Raw genomic sequence first — 20,284 nt, 5'->3', positions numbered from 1 at the left:
AATGATCTTTCTATTAACCTTTTTTCTTCTATTCTACTATTACTGTTTTTCACTTCAACAAGCTCTAAGCATTTTGCAGAAAGGTATTAAAATAATCTCTGACACAAAGAGCAACAGTCCAAACAAAATGTATGATATGATGCAGTGAGAAGGAGCAAGAGACAAACAGGTGAGAGCAGTGCCCATGTATCCATGAGTGTGCATGTTTAAAAAACTGCTCAGTACTCTTTGTTTGAAGGGTTTGCTCCACAGTTTTATGTCTTTTCTCACTTGGCTGTAGCATAACAGAAGCACACAGTCATTATCCTTATAGGTTTACACACAACACAAATTGTTTACAGGATACTCCAAGCAGCTCTGCTTTGCCACTGAAATGGTAAGGAGGGCAAACGGGCCTGCCTGGCTTTGAATGTCAAGCACCAGCAAAAAAATGTCCTCAGGACTTTTCTGTGTTTCAGAAGTCAACAGACAATACAGTATCGGGAAAAGAGTCTTGGATGGAATATGTGCAGTCTAATATTCAAGCATTTGAGGTCAGCAAATATTATGGCACAAAACACCAAAATATCTTTGCATAACAGTGGTCAGGGTGCAAGTTAAGTTCCAGTAAACAAAGGATCAACAGACTTAGGTTAATCCTTATGGCTGCTCAGCAAGCTTATGCTTTAACCCTTCAAATTGCACAATGATATGTTTTGTAGTAATAGTCAAAAACTGGTATATGTAACTGGATTGATCCCAAAAGAATGGAAGATGTGACTAGAAAAAGCATCTAAAGAATGGATGGATTTCAGTTAAAAGTTAATAGCAGTTTATTGTAAATGGATATTTCATTGAATATCCTCCTTTCAGTAAAATAATCTAAATGAAGTTTTCAGTGCATAGAAGAACGATAAATCATCTTCCTATTTATTGCTATTTCAAATATCAAGTTTAAATCAGAAGTTTGGAAGCACCAAAGGGTTTTACAAGAGCTGGAAAAGCAACATGTTATACTGTATTGTTTGATTTTACTAAGTCTTTGAACTCTGGAGATGTTCCAGAAGATTGAAGGAAAACCAGCACTGTGTCAATATTTTGAAAGGGTGAGCAGTATTGCCCTAAAAATTCCATATTCTTGCCAAGTTTTATCTGGTGTAAAACAACTGATGCAGGATTTAAACTAATTGTAAATTAATTCAATCAATAGTAACATATTTAATGGGGAATGACATAGGCTGCTGGAAAAAAAGCTTGCCCAGTTGCTGCACTCATTTTATTCTGATCAGCACTTTGGCTGAAGGTAGAATAGTCAGGATTCTGCAAGACACTTAATGTGATACTACACATTAAAACGATTTTTAAAATGTCTTAAATTTAAGAGATAATACAATACATAGATTTAACACAAGATTACTACTAGGTATCAAAATATAGCACATTTAAGAACTTATATATACATATGCTTAAAAGTACATATTCTAAGTTGTTTCTTATCTGGCCTTCTAAGATTTGGTTCTTGTCCTTATAATGACACAAAGGTTGGTGAAAACACCAACAGTATCTGATGAATGCTGCATCTATAGAAATATCACAGAAAGTGATTATGAGGGCTAGTCTGGAGAACTAGTACCATCAGTGTCAAATGGTGTAAGAAAGAGACCGTAACTACCCTCTCACCTGTGCCACATGCAGTAACTGAAAAAGAGAAGCAGCAGTTCTGAAAGTGACTTGCGTATCACACAGTGATAGACATGTAATGTGACAATGGGGCTTATAGGTCCCAGTGAGACTTACTATATAAAGACAAGGGAATTGAGGTGGCAATCACAGATGCACGTTTCCAAGTGTATCTGTGCATCTAGCAAAGACAGAGGAATGTCCGGAGGAGATCTGTAGTAGTCCTGCTGTACACATCGGTTGTCCAGTCTGGGTATAGGGACGAAAGACTAATTGAACCATCCAGTAGCTGGTTCTCTCCAAAGTTTTCAGTTTCCCAGAGGATAGCTGGCATAGAATCACAGAATCACTGAATGGTTTGAATGGGAAGGGACCTTTAAGATCATCTAGTTCCAACCCCCAGCTATAGGCAGGGACACCTCCCACTTGACCAGGTTGCTCAAAGCCCCATCTAACCTGGCCTTGAATGTTTCCAGGGAGGGGGCATGCACAACCTCTCTAAGCTATCTGCTCCAGTGTTTCACCATCCTCACAGTAAATAATTTCTTCCTAATATCTATATCTACCCTCTTCCAGTTTAAAACCATTTCCCCTCATCCTGTCGCTACATGTCCTTATAAAAACTCCCTCCCCAGCTTTCCTGTAGGCCTCCTTCAGGTACCAGAAGGATGCTACAGGGTCGCCCTGAAGCCTTCTCTTCTCCAGGCTGAAAAGCCCCAACTCTCTCAGCCTCTCCTCATAGCAGAGTTGCTCTACCCCTCTGATCTTCTTTGAGGCCCTCCTCTGGACCTACTCCAACAACTCCATGTCCTTCTTGTGTTGGGGGCCCCAGAACTGGATGCAGTACTCCAGGCAGGGTCTCATGACAGCAGAGTACAGGGGCCGAATCACCTCCCTCGACTTGCTGGTCACGCTTCTCTTGATGCAACCCAGGATACGGGTGGCCTTCTGGGCTGCAAGCACACACTGACAACTTACACTGAGTCTTTCATCAACTGACACTCCCAAATCCTTCTCCTCAGTAAAGTGAATTTCTAGAGGTGTTGGAGCTGAAAGCATCTCAACCTATTCTCAGGCTTTCAGTGGGTAAGACGCTCAACTCACTGGTGTGGAGCTGGGCCAAGGAAGAGGAGTGCTTAGTGGGCTACTTTTGGTAAGCAGAACTGATGCTGTGGAATGAACCGAATACCAGGTTAAGGTGCTGAATGATAATGCTCATCAGAGCCCAGAAAAGGTGTTGGTTGATCTAGACAGCAGGACGGTGGCCATGGAAGTCGGAACCCGCTAAGGAGTGTGTAACAACTCACCTGCCGAATCAACTAGCCCTGAAAATGGATGGTGCCATTGCTGGTGGTGTGGAGCCATGAGGGCTACACTGTGACTAGCAGGAGGGTTGCTGCAATGGCCTAGAAGCCTGGAGCATCAGCTCTGTTGAAGCCATCACAGGTGCAGATCTTGGTGGCAGTAGCAACTATTCAAATGAACTACTGAAGGCCAAAGAGGAGGAGGGTTCCATAAGAACAGCAGTTGAACGTGGGTCAGTGAGTCCTATGCAAAAGGCAAGTGCTGGTCCAAAGGGACTGGTGATGGCCTCTGTTGCCCTCAGCCAACCAAAAGGGAGTCAGACTCAGATCCCCCAGTCTGGAGTAGAAGAGACAGGTGGCCTGAGGCACCCAGTGCATTAACACAAGCAATCCTGGAGATGCTACTGATAGCCATGGGGAGATCTCTCTTTTCTTTGTGAAGGACTGGGCAACCTGGAATGTGTTTGTCCCAGTGAGGGGTCCATGCCTTGGAAAGTGCTATAGTAAAAAAAAATTATTATTATTTTGGCTGATGATACAAAGCTGGGAGGAGTAGCTGACACATCAGAAGGCTGTGCTGCCATCCAGCAAGAGCAGAACTGGCTGGACAGCTGAGCAGAGGAGAAACCTTACGAGGTTCAATGAGGGCATATAGTCCTATACCTGGGGAGTAATAACTGCACACATATGTAAAGACAGGGGCTGTCCTGACCTGCCAGGAAGGAGCTCTGTGGATAAGGACCAGGGTGTCCTGGTGGACATCAGGCTGACCATGAGATAGCAGTGGGCCCACCTGGCCAAGAAGGCCAGTGGTATCCACGGGTGCATTAACAAGAGTGTGGCCAGCAAGTTGAGGGAGGTCATCCTCCCCTTCTACTTTGCCCTGGTGGGACCACATCTGAAGTTCTGTGTCCAGTTCTGGGATCTTCAGTTCAAGAAAGACAGGGAACTACTGTAGAGAGTCTGGTCGAAGGCTACAAAGACAATTAGGGGTCTGGAAGAGTATGTCTTATATGAGTAAAGGCTGAGAGAGCTGGGAGAGTTCAGCCTGGAGAAGAGAAGACTGACAGGGGATTTTGTCAACTCTTACAAATATCTTAAGGGTGGGTATCAGATGGATGGGGTCAGGCTCTTTGGTGGTGCCCAATGACAGGACAAGGGGAAACAGGCACAAACTGAAACACAGGAAGTTTGGACTGAACATGAAGAAAACCTTCTTTACTGTAAAGTTGACAGAGCTCTTGAACAGCCTGCCCAGAGAGGTTACGGAATCTTCTCTGGGAAGAAAACCTGCACGATGCTTTACTTTAGCAGAGGCATTGAACTAGATGATCTCCACAGGTCCCATCCAAGCCTTACAATTCTTTGATTCTGTGATTCTGTTCCTAAGAAAACATGCTTTACACAGGATGATATAAGAAGCTTAATTTCATTTATAAAAACAGAAGTAATCATGCTATTCGATCTAAAAGAAAGATGTCAAATGCTTGGAAATTGAAGCTAGAAGAGCTCAGACAGCAAACAAATTTTTTAAATGATAATGCATAATTAGGGCTAGATTTGAGTGAATATTTTGTACTTTAAAAGAAAGATTAGGCATATTTGTAAAAATTACTGATCAATTGACCACAACTATTGTATCTGAAGGAATCAGGGAAGTTCTACAGACTTGGCTATGCAAGAAGTCAGTCTTGGAGAGTCACAATGGTCTTTGTTGACTTTACGTCATATTAGTCTCACTTAAAAGTACATAAGTTTGTGAAGGTCTCTGAAAGGACAGTGATAGGAATTTAACCACAGAAGTGAGGACTGCTAGGAAACAGAGTAATTCCTTAATTATTATTTATCAAGGAGAACAAGAAACATGCCAGGAACAGAGATAAGGTTTCTGTGGAGAGAAGTGAGTAAAGAACAGAAAAATTACTGGAACGAAGAGGTACCTCAGAATAAGTTTAAGACAAAAATTAGATCATCTGAAAATAAGGAAGAATCCAAGAAGGCATGGCCAGCATCCCAGAATCCTGAAAGACAAAGCAGACACTAATAAAAAAATAGCTGCAAGAACTTTAACTCTTCACTGACACCAAGAGAGGTATTTGGAAATGACCAAAAGAAGGTAATGTTAGATCAGTACTTCAGACAACACTCAGAGCAGCACAGGCTGAGGGGAGGCCTCATGGAGGCTGCAGCTCCTCACAGGGAGTTTTGGGGCAGCGCTGAGCTCTGCCCTCTGGTGACAGCAACAGGGTCCGAGGGAACAGCATGGAGCTGTGTCACAGGAGGGGCAGCTGGGGGTTAGGGACAGGTTCTGCACTACAGGGTAGCCAAACGTTGGTACAGGCTTCCCAGGGCTTGATCATAGCAAGAAGCTTTTGGACAATGCTCTCAGAAATATGGTTTGACTTTGGATGGTCCTTGTGGAGCTGGGAGTTTGACTTGATATTTGTGAGTCCCTTCCAACTCAGGTCATTCTACAACTCTGTGATTCTACGATTCTAATAATTGAATGTCAATGAATGTAAAAGAGGAATGATGCTGTTTCCAAACAAATCTGAGAAAACAGGCAGGTAAGAATACCTACCAATAATATGCATGTAATACATACGTATGTGGTATCTATCTGAGGTTTAAAAACAAATGATAACTAGATTAAAAACAAAAGAAAGGAGGATGTGTTCTCAGGCCTATAAGGTTTCAGATATTGGTAATGAAACAAATTGTTTTGGTGGCAATGGGAATAGGATTCTTGAAAGCATCACTGAGAGCTGGCAGCAAATAACTGAGTGGAAATTCTACATGAACCATATGTACCTGCACTACTTCAGGCTGCAACTTACAGCTTGCTTTCAAATGACCAGATTTGGAACAGCAAGTAAGGTGACACCAACTGACTAAAGCACTGGATGAAGTCAAATTGTCCACATCTGTTTTTTCCTAAAGCAACCTATTAACTAGTATAAATCAGCTATCTCTCTTTCCCTCCCCACAAAGTCACCAGGCAACATATAAATCCATATACATCAAAACAACAAAAAAAAACATACTATTTTCCTGTCGTAGGATTCTCCACTGCTGTATGTTGTAGCTAGTGTGGAGGCACATTCTTCCAGGTACCATGGCTTCTTCCCGCTTTCAGCTGTGCTGCTTATGGAGATAGTGTAGATGCTATTGGTGTAGCCATCACAGGAGCAGTGGTCTCGACTCCTTCCCCCATTTCCAGATGCCCAAACAAAAACTGAACCTAAGCCTCTTCGTCCCTGTTTGGAAAGAGCACAAAAGATTTGAATAATAATTCTTCCCCGTCACACGTTTAATGAGCGGGCATTTGCCCACAAAAGATATTTGATATGAGAAAGACAATAAAACAAGCTATCTCACTGTGAAGAACCTGAAATAAAAACAGGATTTAGCATAGTTCAGAATTAGACATAAATATAATTCAGAAAATGAGTACAATGAACATAGCTTTAGAAACAACTTTTCTACAGTCTATTTGTTGCTCATCACCTATGCTGTCCTGTCTTACTAAGAAAGATGTGCTGAAGACTCAGAGAAGACATTAAAACACACTGAGTTAAAAAAGGAAAAGAAATAGCATACTTGAAACTAAAACTCTTTGTAATGCACACTGCTTTTGGTCTACTCCTCCCACCTGTTCCTTTCTTCCTGGATTGCCCAGTGGCATTAAATACTATTTGGGTAGCATTCTATACTGGCAAAACAGTGTCATGGTTTCACAGACACTCTAAATCACAGAATCACAGAACTTATGAAGTGGGAAGGGACCTCAGGTCACCTAATCCAATTAAGCTAGTCCACTGTAAATACTAAGTGCAGGACACAGTATATGAACAAAAACTGACAAAAAGAAGTTTCGTACAAATCAATTGTTCAAATTAAGCACTAATGCATTAGCACAGTGAGATATTTTAAGTATATGAATAGTTAAACAAATTACTTAGGAATATTTGTAATTTGAAATGAGGACTTAATGTAAGTAACCTTATATTGACATTTTCTTAGTATGGCAAAGTTATGTAGTATCCAAATGAATCAAAGCATATTTTCAGTGATGCTGGTAATCTTAAATAGGCATTGATGTTAAAAGTGAAAATAGTAACTTACATTGCTGATACATGGGAACTGAAAATCCCCATGGCTGATACAGTCATGGGAATTGAAATTTTCCTGATTTATATTTGTCTAGTTCATGCTGGTGAATTAAATACAGATTCATGCAACTTTATGATCTCCTTTAATTATCAGCAGTCACTGTCTGGAAGCATAGAATTCAGAAAGGAATGCTCAACAAAGTTTTAAACTTGTTTTTGATTAAGCTAAAAACTGTCACCTTCTTCCATAGGACATTCTCTCAAGCAAAGGAACATCCTTCTAAGCAACAACTGAAGTAACATTTTCATTTATACTTTGTTTCTCTGTAACATATCACTTAATATCTATCTGGGTTCTGTACAAGGTAGGCCTACCCCTGTGCATGATAAATTCATGTTGTATGGCATAAAACATCACTTCCTGTGCATTAATTACTTGACCATGTAAGGAGTGTTTGTTTGTTTTTCTGAACAGAGTGCAATTGTGTACCACAATTAACATAAAGACAGCTGTAGGACATCTACTAGGTCAACCTTAAACAATTAACAATTCAGAGATTCATTTAATCCAGATTCACAGAGGGGTTTCATTATGGCATTTGGTGTTGAGAACCTACATCAATGTAAGACAAAACCCTCACATAGTTCAAAATCCAAGCTTGAGTTCTCAACTGTTGATGAGTTCCATTTTTGTGAGTTTAATAAAAGTAAAGTACCTGGAAAGACTCTTCTCGCCAGCAAAATATGCTAAATATCAAATTCTCCTGGCTAGTGTTTACATAAGGTTATGTCTCTAAAATGCAACTTCTCATTAAAAAAACATTTCAAGCGGAGAAAAAAATTCCAGGGTGCCAAGTTAAATGTATTTTGAAATCCACATTCTCCAGACAGTATCAGCCTGACCAGTTGAGAAGTGTAACTGTTTCAACTTCTTTCTATTCCTTTAGTTGATCTTAGCTACTACGCAGATAAAATGATGCAAAATAGTACCATTTTTATTGTTTTAACGAGAAGTTTTCTGAAGTGCTCCATTCCTATAGCTCCCTTTTCCTACATCATGAACCCTTGACAAATCAAAACCCATTTTAGTTTGGGCTCTTGTTCTGCCTGCACTTCTTAGCCAGAAGATTTTGATTCAAAACTGTCTGAAGTCAGTGGTATGTGCTTTGCAACTTCACAGGGCAGGAACCAGTTTGCAAACCACCTCTCTTTCATTCTACTGTCTAGTCGTCTCCCTTTTCAGACCTTTACTTCATTTAATACTACATCCTGAAAACACCTGATGACATCAATGTGAGAAGATAAATGGAAAGATTAGTTGATGCATAGTCACTGATTTAGGAAGGCTGCTCCAAAATAATGCCTCCTATTTTATTATGTCTGCCCATGGCATCAGAGGCAGATGTTGGTGGTACGGCAGTAGAGGTTGAACCTTCCCAACAATATTCCATTATATTTTTGGTGCCATGCAACAGATGGCAGCAGAGGTGCCATCTGACAAAACAGAATCTGACATGAAAGTGCATATGAAGCAAAGAGGTGTCACTGAATCCTCTTTGAGGAAAAAATTGCACCCACTGAGATTCATTGTCGTTTGGTGAACATTTCTGGAGACCAAACAGTGGATGTGAGCACAGCGAGGTAGTGGGTGGTGCATTTCAGCAATAGTGATAGCGACAGTGCACCACTTCTACTTGTGCACATCTTCAGAAGTGTAGAATGCAGGCTTTTGTTCATCGCTGTTACAAATGCATGGCTAATGAAGGTGACTATGTTGAAAACTAGTGTTTTGTAGCTGCAAATTTGCTCTTTCAAACACTATTACTGTACTCTTTGTATTTGTTGCAATTTCCATGGAAATAAATAGGAGGCATTACTTCTGGAGCAACCTACATATTATCCCAGAAGTTCAGGGAGCCAAATTAGGGCTCTCTGCACATCTGTGGAGAATGGAAAGGAGGTTTGTACTAAAGATATGCTGTTTCTCTACACTTTTATTTGTTCCTGCTTGATTTTTACTGCTTTTGTTTCAGATTGCTCTCATCATCTCTTGCAATTAGCTAACACTTTCCAGCAGTATTTTATTATTTGCTTTCATCTTGTCTACTCAACAGTAATTTTGCCTTGTCTGTCAATTGTGACATCCCTTCTGGGGTCATGTAGAGATTCTTGTCTTGTCCTACACTGGTCTTAAAAAACAAATTCTCTCTTGTACATACATACAAACCAATGATGTAATACGTGGATAGGCAGGCAGAACAGATACTGCAAAGCATATCACACAGTCACACAGAAATAGTCAAAACATTTAATCAAAATGTTCTGATGAATTTTTTGTCTCCTGAAGAATTTTACATGTGTCTTTTTCCTATGTTTTTAAGTTAAGCACAGTACTATGTAGTTACATTTGGCCTACTTGGTACCCCACTGGAAACGCACAGTAAACCACCAATACAACCAGAGAATAAATGAGAGATAGAATCTATTTTATTATTTTCCCTAAAAATCTATCTCACATTTTGTAAAAAAATAAAATAAAAAAATAAATTAATTTATGCATGGAAGGAGAAGACCAGAAAAAACTATCAATAACAGTCCACTGTTGTTGTTGTTGTTTTTGCCATTAATATCAGCTGGTTTTGACTGATAAGTCTGCAGACAAAAGCATAACATGATTTGTCCTACTCATGCAAAGAAAACCGCTTCACAGCAGGGTAGGACTGTAGTTTGTGCAAATTTTGCAGACACAACATCTGAGTTATTAGCTTCTCTGAACAGAGACTGTGTCTATATTTCTTTAGACACATACTTCTGTTGCTGTACTAATCATGAAAAATGAGCTGCGGAAAAAGATATGTGAGTACGTTTTGGGGCACAACATATAGTCTCATTGCAAATATGCCCATGGATGTTAGAAATTCTGCAATGCAGTTTTTAAAAATAATATACACCAGCTTAAATTTTAATAGTGATTTAGTAATCAGTGTAGTTTAGTGCTTTAAAAATAAATCTGCACCCAGATTTACCTTTACGTGCTCAGTTTTTTGTAAACAACTGATAACATGTATTTCTTACAAACTAATGTCTCCTGTAACTATATTAAGTATCAATGTCTCTGCCATTGTGATAAAAATTAAGTACCAAGTGCACTGACTAATGAAAAAGAGTTTTTATTAACACACAGAAAGAAAGAGTTGCCATTCCCTAGCACACTGCAATACTGAACATTTAACTACTCACCTTTTTACAGAAAATAGCATTATCTACAGTCTAGTCTATGCTAAATACCTCATTCCTAAAAGGTATTTGGCAAAGCAAATGGCAACCTCCTCAAAACTAAATTCGACCTGACCAAAACAATATATCAAGTAAATAAGTTCTGGTTTACATTTACTGTCTATTGTTAAACCACTATTGGTTTCCTCCTTCTCCATGTTTCCAAACACCCCACTTTAATTCAATAGATCCGGTCATGCTCAGGAAATTATAAACTTAGTAGTAACTATACAAAACAAGTAATTAGAGCAACAACATCAGCTGTCCTACTGTATGTGAATGCCTTTCCCAACTGGTCTCCTTTCAATACATGAAGTTAAATAACATTTGGACTCTGTTACAAAGTTAAGATAAACATACATGCAAGGCACTCTGCAGCTTTTACTGTTTGTCTAAATCTATCATCTGTCATCTGCCAGATGCCCAAGGGTGTCAAGATGAAAAGTCAAGCCTTAAGCTGCCAAAGAAGCCATGTGTCATTTATTACTGAAAAGCAAAGGTGCATTTACAGACCATATGGGTACAACTTCGATGAAACTAAAACAGTTAGAGAATTACAGCAGAAGCATGGACCAGGGTGTAAAGGGTGCAGAGCAAAATACACTCAGTGCTTGTCCCATGTTGTTAAAAATGCACTGTCTCACCCCTTAGGCCGTGTTGTGTCTGCTCTATAATTTGCAATGGTAGCTACCAACTCCCTCTTACAGACTCTGCAAGGTCTGTAACTGCGCTTTTGCTTCTCAGTGAACCAGGCCATTATGAAATGGTCTCATTTTGTTTTCTCTGCTCTCTTACATTGCTTAAAATGCCAGATGACTAAAAAACATAAAAATAAAAATCACATGCTCCATTTTGAAATGAAGTGTTTCACTGACATCTAAGACTTGCTACTGACCTACTGACTCAGTCCAATTTTCTAGCACATTTCCTAGGCAATGTTAGTGTTCTCCACACACAGCAGACTGTAAATGAAATGGACCCATGTCATTGATAAAAAGAGCCCAAGGCAAAAACTGCACCTGTAAAAGCACAGCACAGCACAACACGTGGGGCATTCCCATTTTTATTTCCTAGTACCTTCTTTTCCTTCGTCAGCAAGTTGCAAAGGGGTAAGTGATACAAAAGCTATTTTTTTTCCTTTTTTTTTTTTTTTTTTTTCCCAATTCAACAGCATGGAAGGGTTGGTCTGCCAAGAACCAGAGCCAGTATGAACATTTTTGTAATGACATCTGCAGAATTTCCTAACACTATTAAAAGAACATCCACCGCTCCAAGTGTGCGTGTTTGTGTATGTATGTGTGTATACCTATAAAACACATCTCTCTGAATGAATGCCTTACTGGTACTGGCACGTACCATTGTAAGGTAGAGGTCTTCACACTTCAGTCTAAGGACAACCAGGAGGCCACATACTTGCAAGTTGCTTCCAGCATGCTTCCATCTAATAAAAAGAGTTTCCATCTACAAGCTACACTTTAAGCCAGTAGAGCAAGATTTATTCACACTGTTTTACAAAGTTTAGACTGGCCATTCATTCACTGCTTTACAAGTCAAGCTGCCTTAATCCACTTTTGAATCCTGATGCTTTCCTGTCCACGATGTAGGATGGGAACTGAATGCCCCATCAGCCCTCCCTGTTACATGGTGAGTTTTGCTACCTTTGTGGAAGCGATCAAATTTACCAATGGACAGGAAGGTAAATTAGAAGGAGCAGGAAATGCAGAGGACAGAACTGCTGAACTCAGAGTAATTAGAGGTACAGGGGCTGCAGCCAGTGAGAGGTAAATTGGCAGCAGTATGCTAGAAATCCCAGACTCACAAGCACAAAACACAGCATGCAAATAAAAAATGAAGAGAACCCTATCCATGGCTAGAATCTAAACATTTAATTTCCTCTGTTCTTGATAATATTGTTCTACAATTACTTAACGCTTCCAATAACAAAAACTACTGCTGGGAAGTGAGATTGATCCTGATGTGGGAGCAGGAAAAAGTAAGCCCATGGTAAGAACTCTTCCATAAAAATGGATTCCTTAACTGGAAATGGATTCCATAACTAGAACTGAAGTTCTAGAACACAGGTCAGTTCTCTGGGGACCTAAAAAAAAACAATTATGCAGGCATCATTTTGAGTGCAGTCTCCATGGGGATAGGCACCACAGAACACAGCATCCTGAGAAATGCACTTGTAAGAGACAGTATCTCCTTGCTGCCAGCTTCCACGGATTTCTGCACAGTCTGGGAGCTGGATGCCACTGCCCTATGTAGAGTCAAAGTGCTGCCAATCTGCTGACTGGCAACATTTTTTCTGTTGAGAAGCAGCATCTCCCAGCTCCTGCTGAGTTTCTACAATCACACTTAACCTCTAATTTGGAAATGAAAAATACAGTCTGGCACACCACGCTTAAAAAGTATCTGGCTCTTCTGTAGTCTGCAAAGTACTCTCACTCTGAAGCAGGCATCTCTCCAGCGGAGATAACAACAAGCTGAGAGCCCCAGGCAAAAACTTTGAAGCCCTATCAAAAGACAGTCAAACAGATTATTTCTGATTCCATTCTATTTGATAGCCTCTCTGGCTATCAAAAGGGAAAAAAAGATCATAAACAAAAGGGGAAAAATAAGTGGCCATGAATTCTGCTGAGGTATGCATGCTTTCAGGAAAATTCACATTTGGGTATCAATTCATTAAAAATGTAACATATAATCTCTATGACAAAATGAGTGATAAACTTAACAGATGTACGTAAATAAAGATGCACGTTTGAGGAAATGCTTAAAAATTAAGTCCTGCATTTGTGTATTAGCATTCCTGTTTTTACTGTTAGGGAAACTAGAAAGTCAAGAAAGAATTTCCTAGTGCTGGAGCAAGCATATCCACAATACATTTACCATGCAAAAGTCTATCACTTATAACAAGAAACAATTAAGTTGTTGAAAAGGTAAGTTGTTGCCAATGCAATTAAACTTCTTGGATACTTCTGAACCAATTTTTTTATAGAAAAGAAAAAAATATAATCACAACAAAATGTATTTTATTAGCTAACATGATATGACACTTTTACGATACTGAAGCATGAAAATACTTCAGTGTGTGCACTAAGGAGAATGTACTGAATAATCTCAAGCATCTATTCATTAACACAGTAATTATTGGGATATATCAGTGGAATGTTGCAACATGTATCCTTGCATGTCATGTACTTTTTATTTTACTCTTCTCTAGAACAACAGCTTAAACAGCTCCAAGTTATTCCCCACAGAGCTATAATTAGTGCTTAAAGTGCAACCAAAAGAAGTGTTGGCTGAAACCTGAAATCTGAACCTGTGGAATGTTGGAATGAATTTCCCATTTTCCTAAACAAAACAGAGCCAGCTACAAAGCTGCATGAATCACAGTTCTGGCTTAAGCTATCTCTCCTTATCATTATTACTATTGTTGTTGCTGATATGGTTATTAGAGTAAAACAAGATGCATACTGTAAACACCTGTGACAAAACAAGAGCTAGGTTTTCCAGAATTTCTGTTATACGAGAAGTCTCTAGTTAATGACAGGGAGAATTGTCTCTACATGTAAAGCCAAAGAACAGGCACCATGTAAGAAAGATACCCATGTTAGGACTGGATAAGGGATAGATCTCACAGGCAAACACTCAATCATGGGGATGGCTCAGGCTACCTTTATACTGCCATTTGATTAAACTCTCTGGAGATGAGGCTATGCTTATCACATCCACATAGCTGTTGTTTCAATCATTACTTCAACTCTCCCTTATAGAAGACTTCAGGCTATCAAGACGTCCACTGAACTTTTGAGGTATTTTCTGGAAATACAGTTCTTTTCAGTGGGTGAGCAGAAAATAAGGCTCCATCATGCCTACCTCTGCCAGCTGAGGACTGTAGTAATGGCTTTGTGCAGTTTGTTTCCCAGTAGCATTTGTTTAGAAAAAAAAAAGAAACTGCACCATTACTGCCCTCACCGTTTTGTGAGTGTTAAACTTATGTCAAATTCTACACACACACACACACACAAATCTATGTTTTCCCACATGACACACAGAATTGCACAGATTTTGCTGTTGTTCAAGTCCTTGGAAGTAAGTGAGGAAAGGGCATTAGCCATCTGCCCACACAAGACAACGAGTTTAACATTTCATAAATGCACTCTTCGAAATGCACAGTACAAGTGTATGGAAAGAGGTTCATTTTGCCAAGGCTGCTTCTGAGTATTGGCATTCCAAACTATGATTTATTGCACATTGTGAATAGTGTGGGTTTTCATGTTCAGCTGCATCACCTGTTTCAGGTAGAGCACACAAAACTAGAGGCCACTTCGCACAACTAGTCCAAAAGCAGTAATGCTGTTCTGGCTCGCTACAACAGTTTCCATACATGTGTGAGAATGGATGAGGTAACTAAACAGTTTTGGTTTCCAGTACACTTTGTGACATTGTAAGGAAACTGGACATTTTGAGGTATATTTTCCTGTAACTTTCATTCCAAATTTTCCTGCCCTTTAGGACATGTATATTCCAGTGAATGTAATGTAAGAACATTTCTGGTACATTATTTCTTTTTCTGCATATTCTTTTTTTGTTCTACACACACTGACTATCTGTAAAAAAGCTCACTTCCTATGCAAAGCAAGGGAGAGGAATTTTAAGATTAGTCTTGTTTATATATTTCCAAAATAAAATAAAATGCATAATTCACCCAGGTATTACTGAGTCCAAACTCTGTTTAATTTACTGGAAAGCAATATCCCTAACTCTGCTTTGACTGAATGCTGAAACTTGCCAACTAGGTGCAAACTAGCTAGATCAAAGAATTATAATTAGCTTAATGATGTGCTGAGCTTTTCACTTAACCTGATTTTTGCTGGGCAATCTCAGTTTGGAGAAAAATAAATCACATCAAGTGTAAACCATGCTTGCAAAAGCATTGAAGTAAACTAACATATACATATGTGCCACATGCAATGAAATGAAGTCTGTAGGTAACACATACATGATGAACAAATTCTTGGAAAGGAGTGAATCTGAAAGGGAGCTTAGGGTCATGGCAGATAACCACCTGGCTATGAGCTTCCCTAAAACTTAATCTGATTGTTGGATCTCTAGGCAGAATGAATATGAGTATGTGAAGGAAACAGGGTAACAGTACTAACCCTGCGTAGAGAAAGCTACAACTTCTGTCCCCCTTCTGGTAATCCACACTTAGTAAAGTTATGCTGGGAAGCAGAAGGAGTTTCAGAAAAGAACTACAGGAATGAACTGTGGTTTGGAGATCCTGAATAACAGAAGGAAATTGAATATATAAAATATTATTGGTCAAAGCTTTAGAAAAGATTTTGAAGAACAATTGAAGTGAGTTAAAATGCAACGTTCACTTAGTTTAGGAATCCAGACATATCTGTTAACTTACTTTATGCAGACAAACGAATTAGAACCAGTCTACCTGGTTTATACAAAACTTGTAATGGATCCTCAAAAATCAATAATGAAATGAAAGAAAATGATGGTTAATGTAACGGCAAGGTGGAGGTGGAAATGGCTGTGTTGAATGGGCTGTGCTGGAGAACTCATGGGGGTTGAGGAAGTCATGTGAGTAGAATATGTAACTAAGATATTAGGTGATTTGGAAATTAATAAAAAATGCTAATTAATCTACTAATTACTACTGTCTGCATTCAAGAAAAGAATTCAAGCGGAAATATGTGGAGAGAAGCATCACTATGATAATCAGGGAGAAGGACAGCTTAAATTTTAAAGTCAGTGTGATTTGCGTAGCACAGCAAAATGACAGCTGAGAGAGCATATGATTGTGGTCTGTAAATATATCAGAAGAAAAAAAAAAGGTATGAGAAAAGCTGCTTAAGCTGAAGCACAGTTTTGGCACAGCAACAAATGGGCAAATACACTGAGTAAACCTGGCTATAACTTAGAAGAAAATCTCTAAAAAATAGATTAGTCATGGCTGTGAAAAAGTCTCCCAGCAGAAATAGGGGGAAAATTTTTCTAATTCATTTTAAAATAGAAATTGCTGAACATATTTACAAGACGAGATGCCTGCGATAGCAGGAACTGTACTGGATGACTTACATGGTCATTTCCTGCCTTATGTCCCTATGCTCCAACTTAATTTATTCAAGAGATCACTTGGCCAAAACCCATGATTACTTACAGGTGGAGATTTTTAACACCACAAGATGCACAATAAATATAGCAGAAATGGCACTGTGCAGTGGAAAGGAAACTAACAAACTTAATTGAGCAATAAGACACTGATTTTTAATAGTGAAGGTAGTTACTGATTTCCACAACTGTGGACATAACAGGTTTCAGACAAGGCAAGTGCTTACCAAAACATGTACAAAATTCCTCAAATACAAAATGAATCAAGAAAATAGGGATGTTGATGCAATAATAATTTGATGAAATTTTGTGGATCTGGCTTACCATGAAGACTAGGACTCATAACTGTCTTTTCTTTAGTTAGAAATATGAGTATTCCTAGCCAACAGTACTATGTCTCATGATATCAGAAAGCAGAATTCTATATTAAAACTCAACACCACTTTTCCAGTTTTCCTATGCGGTCAATCCCCACCTACAGTACAAAGGCACCCACAGTTTAACTTCACATGTTAAAGTAAATACAACATCACATAATGTATCATAGATGCTATAGCCATGTATAGTACATATATGCATAGTATACATGCAATACACATAATCGATAAATGCCAGGACCTAACATCAAGTTACATAAGCATACCGGATACGTCTTCTGTGTCCTTAACCCAAGTTCAGCATTAATTCTGACTTAATCTGCAGCAAGTTGGTTTTGGCCAATTCATAAGAACTGGAGCTCTTATGCACGCAAAAGTTATCAGTGTATGATCTGAGTTTAACATACACAGTTACATGTTCATTCAGCCACAAACTACAGACATACAGAGTTACCAGACACAATACATAGTTTAAAAATATGGTATTCGCCTCTGTGCAGCACAATATTTCAGTGTATAAAATGACAGCCACTTGGGAATTATTTTGAGACATTTGATTGGAATTTTCTTTGCAGAAATTACTATCTTTGATTTTTTACAGTCCAGTGCTCCAGCAAATCCAAGTAGAATATCTCTTCTTTGCATATAGAACGCATTCTATTCAGAACGATGCAGAGACATGAAGACAGGAGAAGCGAATAGCATTTTCAAATAAATTTAAGAGAAACATATATGTGGCACAGCACAGGCAGCAAACCTTGTCCTAGACACTTGCAAATTGTGAGCAATCTCTTTCAATTTTGGAGTAAAAGCATTTAGTAGTAGCAGCAATAATACTAAATATGTGAACTTTTCTTTCTTTTCTCTTTCGCCTCCCCTTCTGTTCCATTTCCTTCACATTCTCTTCCTTGCATCAGGGTAGGAAGCTTATTTAGTGATTGTAAAAGAGCCTTCTGCTCCCTGAGAACAATTTGAACACAATCTGCAGCCTAAGCTGGTGAAGCGAGAGAGATAAGAAGGGGCACTGATGATGGGAGGGAAGGCACCAAGCCAAGTTCTCACAAGAGGTTCAGCCACACCGCATCTGATCATTAATGTCCATCAAACATTTTGGCTTGTGTTCAGCTTGCTAAACAGAAAGGTGTCACGGCAATAAGGTGAAGGCCCCTATGCTGATGAAGGCAGAAAGCCAAAACTTCCCATGTAGATTTCACCACCTGTCCGCCCTTGTAGGTTGTATTAAAAATGCCCTGCCACTGATTTGGACTACCTTATGAGTACTGCACAAAAAATAACGTTAAGCATGCAGTTGGTGAGATGCTGGAAGAACAGTTCCTCATAAACACAAGAAAGGGATCACATTTTCCAGAAACTTGACTATGAGTTCTTCGTCAAAAAGCAGTGAGAGTACAAGTCAGAATATCTAAAATGTATTACTCTCTCGATGATGTTGAGACTGATCTAAATGAGAAGGCTTATTTAGATGAACATAAATGAACTAGTTCCAGTTCTGTATTCCAGAGTCATAAATCAGAGAATAAGTCTCTCCGGTGCTTACAGCATTGTGCTTATAGACTGTGATTTTCAGGCAGATGTCTTAAAATTCACACTACTTCACTTTTATCTCTCTTTTGAATCAAGAGACAACTTCTGTATTCTCCCTTTTGTTCCAGAACCAGCAAAATCTCATTACACAGTTTGGCCACAATCATGTTTTGCCATGCTATGCCTGTTTGTTCTTAACACAGGGTGAGACATGACACTGCCTACCTATTTTTTTCTTGAATATGTTATTTTGGACACATTGCTCTTCATTCTGCTGCTCTGCCTGTTTATAATTGAATTGGTTTTGCAATTATTACATCTACATCTTCTAATGCATTAGTCTTTATTACACAAGCTTCCAGAAAGGACTTTGTCAACTGGAAGCATAATATAAAGGAAGCTTTCATATTTGCACAGAAATTGATAGCAAAGTCTCCAAGGCTTCTCTTTGAGCTCATGTATGCAAATTTGATATAATTAAACAAAACACCCTAAAGATGACAGAAAATAATGGTACTCAAGACAGGTTTAAAAATTGGCTTCCTCTTCTTTTACCTGGACTCTAGGAAGAATTTTGAAAGTATATTTAATTTGTGGTTTAGGTTTTCATATAATAAACTCAGTTATTACTCAGTATCCTTTCTTTAAATAGATTTGTCTGTTTCAATTTATGGCATGTGCTCTCTGTGGAACTATACAGAAAAAAACCATACAGTCATTTATCTTTGTTATTTTGTGAAGGATTTGGAAGAAGTAAGCATATTAGCTCAGCAGATTTAAAAATAATAATAGTTCTAAAACACCTTACACGAGCTGTTAATTGGAATAACTTGTGCTAAAGACAAACTATACTTTTTTTCTTCAAGGATTCTGGTCTCTCGGCGAACAGTAAGAAGCTGTGGCTGTTGCATCCATTCATTTTTAATTCTTTAGTACAATAAAAAAATCACTCAGTTTATTTATATTATAATCAAAGTTATTATCCAGCATCACCTTTCATTTTCCTAATCAAAGTATAATTTAACTTTCAAATTCTTTTAAAAAATCCTGACCTTTCTCTTTTCTGTTCTGTTTTCTACAATAATATCCAGTTGTGTTTGCATATGCACAATAAATGAACAGTATCACTCTTGAACCTTTGTGTAGATCTGATAAAAGATCTTGTCACTTTTTCCTGTAACAATGTTACTTTACAACACAGACACTGCATGTAATGCTGTCATCCAGTTCAATATTTACAAAAGAGAAAGGTCAGGAACAGTACACAGTGTAATCTGCATTTTTGTCTGCTTCTTTTTATTTGCAAACTTATTGTGACTGTTTATGGAAATTTGTGTTTGGCAGATTACCTAGTCATTACCTTGGGTAACGATTTGATTTTACGAATATTCAGGCAAAGGGATAATTCGTCCTTTCTTCGCCCATTTGCCTCATGTTTTAAAATGACACATCTTAGGACTGTGTAAAGAAATATAGAAAGAGTACTGAAAAGCATGCTTATGTGAAGAGAATAGGAACAGGTTCATCCTGAAGTAATTTTTGGTGTGAAAACTAAGCCTATTAAGGAATTGAAATTTGCAAGCTTTCAATCTACACCACATTTTAAAAAATGAACACTGAAGACTAATCTTAAGCATTTTGTTTTCCTTATCACTATGATTTTCAAAAAAAATCTGAGTTTTGTGTAAGTTTTAAAGAAAACATTTATTTCTTTTGAAGAGATGAAAAGGCTTTCACAAACAGAACTATAAAAATTTCTGAATACATGGAAGTACTTAAATCTTTTTCTGGATGACAAGCTGAGAGGTGAGTTGACAAACTGGAGGAAAGGGACGCCATCCTGACAGGACTGAAACATGGGACCCGACGAACCTCATGA

At 38.6% G+C, this 20,284-nt stretch overlaps 1 protein-coding gene across 3 annotated transcripts in view; it reads right to left on the bottom strand.

Moving 5' to 3' along the window:
* The window catches only part of PCSK5 (proprotein convertase subtilisin/kexin type 5), a 261,474-nt gene that overhangs the window by 130,203 nt on the left and 110,987 nt on the right, over positions 1-20,284 (bottom strand). For all 3 annotated transcript variants that reach the window (XM_021380737.1, XM_021380739.1, XM_021380738.1), the window contains one exon: positions 6,008-6,220. In XM_021380737.1, the coding sequence (XP_021236412.1) occupies positions 6,008-6,220 (213 nt within the window). The remainder of the gene's footprint in view (positions 1-6,007; positions 6,221-20,284) is intronic.

This window comes from Numida meleagris, chromosome Z (genome assembly GCF_002078875.1).
Source record: "Numida meleagris isolate 19003 breed g44 Domestic line chromosome Z, NumMel1.0, whole genome shotgun sequence".
Classification (NCBI taxonomy): Eukaryota; Metazoa; Chordata; class Aves; order Galliformes; family Numididae; genus Numida; species Numida meleagris.
The sequence above is the reverse complement of the archived record's forward strand: the minus strand, read 5'-3'. Positions and strand labels throughout refer to the sequence as shown.